The 8,410-nt window shown below is 38.6% G+C and overlaps 1 protein-coding gene across 1 annotated transcript; it reads left to right on the top strand.

Moving 5' to 3' along the window:
* Positions 1–5,027: 5,027 nt before the first annotated feature.
* agxtb (alanine--glyoxylate and serine--pyruvate aminotransferase b) lies at positions 5,028–8,293 on the top strand (the record flags this gene model as incomplete). The annotated part of the gene is made up of 11 exons (XM_079243126.1): positions 5,028–5,300; positions 5,614–5,806; positions 5,971–6,035; positions 6,161–6,261; positions 6,336–6,406; positions 6,488–6,572; positions 6,687–6,785; positions 7,037–7,106; positions 7,634–7,729; positions 7,891–8,019; positions 8,172–8,293. The coding sequence occupies 11 exons, from the start codon at positions 5,028–5,030 to the stop codon at positions 8,277–8,279; spliced, it is 1,290 nt and encodes a 429-aa protein (XP_079099252.1). The 3' UTR covers positions 8,280–8,293.
* Positions 8,294–8,410: the final 117 nt, after the last annotated feature.

Here is an 8,410-nt window from a genome sequence, read left to right as displayed (position 1 = left end):
GTGCGTTTTTTAACATAATCATCTAAATAATCTGCAGTTTCTCTTTAACTCAAGGTAGATTCGATCTTATACCCCCTCCCTCTCAAATCTACAAAAGGATTATGTAAAATCTGTTTTAGATTTGCTTCATCAGTCCGGTGTTTATCCATCGCACATAAATCGACAATGAACAAGAATCCACCATGTTTAATTGGAAACCACGATTAAATATGAGGGACAAAAATGACACGTTTTCTGAGAGGAGAACTGCGTTAAATGCTGTGTATATTTATCCATGTGAATATCGCCTCCATCTTGCTTTCCTTGCCGCACCTCAAAGGGAGGCCGCGTAAACACACACAGCTCAGACGCCACAGCATCCTCCACTGCGTCAGAAAGGAGGTCAAAGCGCATTATCGCACACACCTTTTCATGGTATGAAGATGCTCACACACGATTTTTGTCTGATTAAGCTGATGTAAACGTTTTTAAAAATATTAAATTGAGTATTTCAAACGCAGCCTGATCAAACGTCAAACATCCTGACGCAATGTCCCACAGGCCCTGAAACCATCAGCAACAAAATTACCGAGGCGAGAAATCCATCATTAACGATACAGTGGAGTGAAAAAATATCTGTTGTGTCTTACCTTAGCGACTCAGACTCGACAACCACAGGGGGTGAATCTACTGTCCATTCAAAACGGCGGTGCCTCCTTCTTGAATCTCCTCAGCTGTCTGTATTTTCTCTCTGTCTTTGGTTAGGCTACAGCATCACTTCCCACGGAGCATCCATACATGGAGGATCCGGCCAACAAGAAGAGGGAGTGTGTCTCAGCCAGCAGCAGCGGCGCTGGGTGGGCTGAGATCTGAACACAGAGGTGCGTCAGTGAGAGACGAGTGGGAGACAAGAGAGGGAGGGACGAGCGACAGCAGAGCTGATAAACAAGAGGATGGGTGCGCCGCCAATCCGTCCCTGGGTCAGTGTGCAGGCAGGGAAAATGGCGGTGCAGCTATGTGAGGGATGCTGAGAGGGAGAGATGACATCAGCATCAGCATCATCAGCAGAGGAGGGAGAGGATGGACCATAACATATAGGCAATTTAGAGACAAATATGGGCGACTATAAGAAGGAGGGAAGAGCTTTGACAATTTGAACAAACAACCCGGCAAAAGGATTTCACTGTTACCCGGATCAGTGTCCAACCTTTAAAAGAGAGGATTGCTTTATCATCTTTATTATCATAAGCCATTATGTTTCAAACTACTTTGATACGTGCTTGCCTCACATCCATAAAACAAACAAAAAGAAAGGAAATATTAAAAAGAAAGAAAAGATCATAACGAATATATAGTCTTTCTTTTAGAAATTATATTACAGCTAATTAAAGCAGCATGTTAAAGCTCACATTTGAAGGTACAATACATGGGCATTACGAAAGATAAAGACATAAACACACAGCAAATAAATATGGATTAATCAATTAGATACACCTTGTTTAAGCTAAAGGACCAATATGTAAGCAGTCAATATGAGGAATTGTATTTCCTTTATTCAAAAATAACAAAATATACAGAAAAAATGTTGGTGGATCTGATGGCAGATCTACACTGAAATGACTGAAAGGAATAAACAGTCCTGAATATTGTGAGTGCAAGTTTTGACAAAACTACACTGTGACACATTTTAATCAGAGAATAACAAACAATCACAATCTGTTGGAGGAAATCTGCAACCGAAGACACAGCTCAGGAAAAAATTATAAAATGACACATATATTCTGTATAATACGCAGATTAAAAAGACAAGTGAACCAATATAAACAGTCCGTGGGTACACCCAGAATGGCAAATTACTCCCACAACTCTGTGTGTTGGTGACATTCAACAGTGGCTCTCATACATGTTAATGTGGGACAAAGGAACAAACACATGTTTTAAACTGGTGCTATTATTCAGTGGCATTTGGAGGGCAGGTGCTCAGTGAAAAATAAAGGTACCTTGTGCAGTGTGTGGAACAGTTCAGACTGCCTTAGCAGTGTACTGTCTATTTGAGTGATTCTTGGTGAGTCAGTCAGTGAATTGTGGTACTAAGACCTCAAACCAGACTGTAACTGTCGAGGCCCAACTTCAATACTCTTCTACATTACTGAGTTCTGCAAACACATTTTAATTACCAGTAGGTATTGATTGTTGTCAAGTCCACTGATGTAAATACAAGATTACTGGAAGTGCAATGACATAGAAATCATTTCTGGTTGCTACAAAATAAAATATATTGCTAACATAGCTTCATGACTGATTTTGTGTGACCAAATCACTTTGTGGACAGCTTTTAAGATATTTCAGTAAAATTAGAAGAACGGCTCCATTTTAAAATCTGAGCTTGACAAAGCCCTAAACAGTTAACATGACTTATCTTTACTCTGACCGTTTTTCTTCATCATCTGCCTCCTCATCCTCCTTGCTGCTTGACAGCTGCTTTATACAAGAAAGCAGAAAGTGGCATCCCATACTTTCCTTTCCTTCCCCCATATAATGCTTCCTTTCCAGGCATGCTGCAACTGGTAAATGAAAAAAGACCAACAGTATGAATAAGACTGTGACATTACAAGGCAGACAGCTACTTTTCTGTTGGACATTTTAAAAATAAATTACTTTCTGTTTTTATTATGTAGCCTGATGTAAACCTAGACTGTTGTGACTATCTGTCTATGTTAAGGAAATGAGATACACAGTTGTCTATCGGTCATTTTATCTGGTTTATTTACTTTCTGCTCCGCACGCTCACACAGTCTAGCTTCTCAGTGATCACGCCAGCATGCACCACATGCAGCACAGTCTACGTATTTTTATTTTAGAAAAAAACAAACAAAACAACTTAAACTTTAATAAGGGCACTTACTCTGTCCAGAGAGCAAAGGTCAAGTACTCTATCACCACCTACTGTTTATCTGTGTGTGCCACTGCTATTACTGCTTGTATGTGGAAGTAAAGCTTGTTAAATGCTCCATGAAAAGCAACAACTTTGTTCTTGTTCTTAAGGATGCAAGAACAAAAAAAAATGTTTTTTTGATCTGGTCAGTTTTGGACTATATCATATTCACACGTCCAAATTTCAGTCTCATAAACTTGACTTCAATGCATTTTTAGTGACCCTGCATATTTATATTCAGTAGATATGGTTACATTTAACTCCAATTCTAAGGTAATGAAAACTACGTCTGCCCTTAAAAAACCTACTTTTAATCTTCAAGGATCACATCTGTTGTTATTTTAATGTCATATTTTATTTAGACATTTTGTAAATGTTCTGTTTTATTAATAAATGCATTAAAAAATACTACGCTTTTCTGCATTGACCACACCCACCTCACATTTGAGGTGGTTGTTGTTACAAATCACACAATACTTCTAAGAGCCTCAGAGACGAAAGTTCTGCCTGACTGATGTGTCGAGAACAAGCAACAAGTCGCCTAATCAAGTCCAAGAACAAAATTATGTTTTTTTGTTCTAGTGGCCCCAAGAACAAAAAAGAGGTTGTCTCTTTTAGAGTAAGCAACAAGCTTCCTGTTACATACAAGCAGAGAAGAGAGAACACTTTGTTATTTTCTACAACAGGAAACTGAATACATGCTTGCCACCTCTGTGTAAGTGTACAGCAATTAATTGTGAAATTGAGTGCTTCTTTTCATGTCAAGCTAAAAAAAAAAAAAGGCCAATGGAGGCCCATGGCAGCCCAAAGTATGAATAGTGTAGTAACTAAATTATTAAATAATTATCAAACATAAATCAACATTTTAAAATTTAGATATTATGGTTATATTAGGATGACTTTCGACAAAAAAAAAAAAAAAAAAAAATTAACATGTAAACATCATCATTGCTGGCCAATGTTTTACTATTCTCCTTCTCTTCCTCTTCTTTTTGGGCAGATTTTGAGTGCTGAGTCAAGAGCAACAACCAGTAAGAGAGGAAAACCAAATCTTACTTATTTACCAGCAGTGTAATTATTCACCTGACCACACTCAGAGTAGAACACCTTCTGCTGACCTCTTCATGACACAACAGTTAAGAAATACAGTTACGTTTTGTTCTATTATAGATAACATTTGGTTTTGCTGACCTTGTGCAATTCCTACCACCCCTTCAAACTCTTATCTAATTAGCATATTAAGAATTTTTCTTGTTTGACTGTTTGAAAAATGTTGTTCTGTGAAAATAATAAGTTTGAACATTTTGGCACATGGAAATTGATTTTACACATTTGAAATAGTTGTTTTTTAATAATGAACACAAGTGAAACAAAATTGGCCTGCCTATATTTGCTATGTTTGTCTGCCCCCCTTCTTCCTCTGAGAAAGCAGATTGGCTCTGTGAGAGGAGACTCCTCTTTTACAACTCAAAGGCCACTGTGACTGATGAAAAGGACAAAATCAACAAACCGCCTCAAACCAACCAACATCAACTGGTTCTAAGCAGCCAAGGGAAGGACTTCCCTCTTCTGTTCAGTTCAAGAGTCAAGTGCTATACGGATCTAAACCAGAAAAGTGTCACCAAAACCAGTTATGCTGGGCCAAAACTGTGAGAAAAGTATGAACATGCACTTAAAAGATTGTTTGCTGCGTACAACAAAAGCTTTCAAAGGTTGTGTATCCCTGGGAGACTGAATGAAGATGACACGCAGAATTGCTTAAATAAAAGTGGCATCTTATTTTTCTCTTTTTTTCTACGTTGCTTTAACACATATCAAGGAATAAGAGCTCTTGAGTGATAAATTGGTCTATTTAAAAGATGACACAATGATCCAGAATTTAGGTGCCTTATATGAGTGAACATGTTCTCTATACGTCAAAACTCATTCGTTTTACCATGACATTTTGTTGTGAGATTGTACACCTTGTTGCGTAAAATGACGCACGCCAGCCCTTGACCACCAGGTCAAAGACCTGTTTGTTTTAAATTTTCACTCAACTCACAGTGAGACGCAGTCTCTTCTTCTGTCAGAGACGGCTGTAGCCCTTGCAGGCTCCTCAGGAACAGTCGTGATGCAGCGGGCTTTGTTCAGCCGGAGCGCGTTGCTTGCCCAGCAGGCAGCAGCGGCGCTCGACAGTCCGCTCACCGCAAGGAGCGCATCAGTGCGTCAGCGCCTGGACCGCTCCATGTCCTCGGTCACCATCCCGCCACCGGCATGCATGCTCCGACCGCTAGAGGCGCCTCTCCGTTACCTTTTCGGACCGGGACCCTCAAATGTTCCTCCTCGTGTCTTGGCCGCAGGCGGCAGACCCATAATTGGTCACTTGCATCCAGAAATGTACGAGGTAAATGTTGTCGAAAAGTCAGGCTCAGGATGTGTTATGGTGGATATTTCAAGAACTGTGAGATGGAAATACACTTTATTTAGGCACTGAACTATGGAAACATGAATGGGAATGGTAATTATGCATCTTATTTTACTCAAGCCTTCTTGAAGTACTAAACTGAATGGCCTACTTTATCTAGATTTTTTTTTTTTTTACCATTAAAATGTCTTTTAATTTGTCTGTCATGTGCAAACACACGTAAACACCCCTGCCCTGAGATTATTGTACCTGAAAACTCAAAGTGAAAAACTGTTTTAACATTTTGTTATAGATCATGAACGACATCAAGAAAGGAATCCGGTACGCCTTTCAGACAGAAAACAACATGACTATAGCCATGAGCGGCTCCGGGCATGCCGCAATGGAGTGTGCTATGTTCAACACGGTGGAGCCTGGAGAGAGCGTGCTGGTGGCCATCAATGGCATCTGGGGAGAGCGCGTAGCCGAAATTGCAGAAAGAATGGGTAGGAGATTATACAGGACTTTCCTCAAGCAAGGGTCTTCAAAAAGGACAAGTCATAGTATTATTTGGCTTTCAACATTCTATATAACTTAGTTTTATTCTATTTGAATACTACTATTTTCTTATGAGTCTTTCTTTCTTTCTTTTTCTTTTTTTTCCTTCCAGGTGCCAATGTACACAAGATGATAAAAGAACCTGGAGGATATTTTACTAATAAAGAAATTGAAAAGGTTGGCACTACACCTCTCATTCAACTAACTATAAAAATGACTGAACTTTACTCAGTTGAACACAGTTGTGCCACAGATAACAAGAACACAAGTGTGACTGAACTTCTGCTTATGTTTCTATCAAGGCCATAGAAAAACACAAGCCTGTCTTGTTTTTCCTCACACATGGGGAGTCCTCAGCTGGTCTCTGTCACCCAGTAGATGGCATTGGAGACATATGCAAAAAGTAAGTCTGCCACCTTGCATGTCTGAAACAAAAATTAGGTAAACTTCTTGCTGCAGCTGCCTCATCTCTTGCAGACATAACTGTCTATTCCTGGTCGACACAGTTGCTTCACTTGGAGCAGCACCTATTTTTATGGACAAACAAAGTAAGACTCTGTTAAAAGATTATGCTCCTTTGCGATGTAAAGCCTGCTAGAGGTTTATTATGTTTCTCATTGTTTTCTAAGACATTGACATCCTGTACACTGGTTCTCAAAAGGCTTTGAATGCACCTCCTGGCACAGCACCCATTTCTTTTAATGACAGAGCTTGGTAAGGAGAGCCACTGATTTATTGTTTTAACTCGTGCTTGTTATACACAAAAGCTCTAATAGCAATGACCAGAAATTATTTAAAGATGCACAATGTTTCTGTTTTTTTATACAGCCACAAGATGTTTAATCGTAAAACAAAACCAGTATCATACCTCTTAGATATGACACATTTGTCCAACTACTGGGGTTGCGATGGTAAACCAGCCAGAGCGTAAGTAGTCTTAACATCCTTAAACCTTAACTTTGGCTTGTGACAGTAGCAGCCAAACGATTAGTTTAGTATAAATGCCTTTTAAGTTTTTCAGCGAATAAACCAGATGGCATTCTATTGGGAAGATTCACAAATGTCAATTACTGTGATGATGGTGTTTAGTGTTTGATGTAAAAATTATTAAAATAAATATACAAATAAATAAATAAAATGACAATATGTAACTTAATCATGTATACTCTGGAATTTAGATATCACCACACTGGTCCTGTCTCTGGATTCTTTGCGCTGCGGGAGAGTCTGGCAATCCTTGCTGAGAGGGTAAAGGAATATATTCACTTGTTTGTTTTGTCACACCAGTATATATACATACATACATACATATACATATATACATATACATATATATATATATATATATATATATATATATATATTTTTTTTTTTTTTTTTTTTTTTTTTTTTATTTTTAAATTATTGTATTTTTTTTTTTTTTTTTTTTTTTTTTTTTACAATATCTTGCTGAGGTTGCATTTAATCCAAAATAATCAAGATTAGTGGTTCCTTTAAAGTGTTCTACGTTTATGATGTTTTAGTCTCTAATTCAAAAAGGGTAAGAAGGTATCTAATATTTGTCTTGAATGAAGTCAGTCACAGTTATTGCTGCAAATGGAGATGAAAATTTACGATTACTCAAGAAAGATGAGTACAAAGAATTGCTCTCTCTCTTTTGTTGCTTGTGAGTTTGTACAGTTGGGCATGTGAGTTCCGGATTAACAAGAGGTGTGCAGTCTTATACTTCTGTTGCAAATTATCCACTAACTTAATAAATCTTTGTCTCCCTCTAGGGGCTGGAGGAGTCGTGGAGAAAACACAAAGAGGTGGCAGCCTACCTATACCGAGGACTTGAAGATCTGGGCCTCAAACTGTTTATCCCTGACAAGGTCAGAGCAACATTTTTCTGCCAACATGAAAAAAGAAAAAAGAACAGTAACAGTGATTCACATTATGCTTAGCTTAGTTAGTTTTGTGTCAGCCTACTTCACTAATGTATCCCTCTTTTTAAAATAAAAACTAAAGCAATTAAATGACATATGTCCTGCAGGATATGAGACTCCCTTCCGTCACCACAATAGCCATTCCTGAGGGTTACGACTGGAGGGAGTTGTTGGTCTACATCATGAAGCACCACCACATGGAGATGACAGGAGGACTTGGCCCTTCCATTGGCATGGTAGGTGGATGCTAATATTTCAGCCCAAAACAGAAACAGATGCCAAAGTAATGTTAATTTCAGTTAACTGAATTAATGCAGCTCTCTGAATCATCCTGCTGAATCACTGCAGGCAATGTTCTCATTAAATGTTGTCAAACTCTGTTTCAAAGGTGATGAGGATTGGATTGATGGGATACAACTGTGAGAAGGCCAACGCTGACATGGCACTGCACGCCCTGGCAGATGCTCTCAAGAACTGCAAGAAAAGCAAGGCTTAATAGCTGAAATTCCCACATCAGTGACTGTCTGCTCATTTATTAGGGAATGGAAAATAAATATCCAGTGTACCCACATGCAAGAAAAAGTGCATATATTCTGAAAGCCATCATTGCTTTTTACTACACAGATT

This window comes from Telmatherina bonti, assembly GCF_933228915.1.
Source record: "Telmatherina bonti genome assembly, chromosome: 7".
Taxonomy (NCBI): domain Eukaryota; kingdom Metazoa; phylum Chordata; class Actinopteri; order Atheriniformes; family Telmatherinidae; genus Telmatherina; species Telmatherina bonti.
The sequence above is the reverse complement of the archived record's forward strand: the minus strand, read 5'-3'. Positions and strand labels throughout refer to the sequence as shown.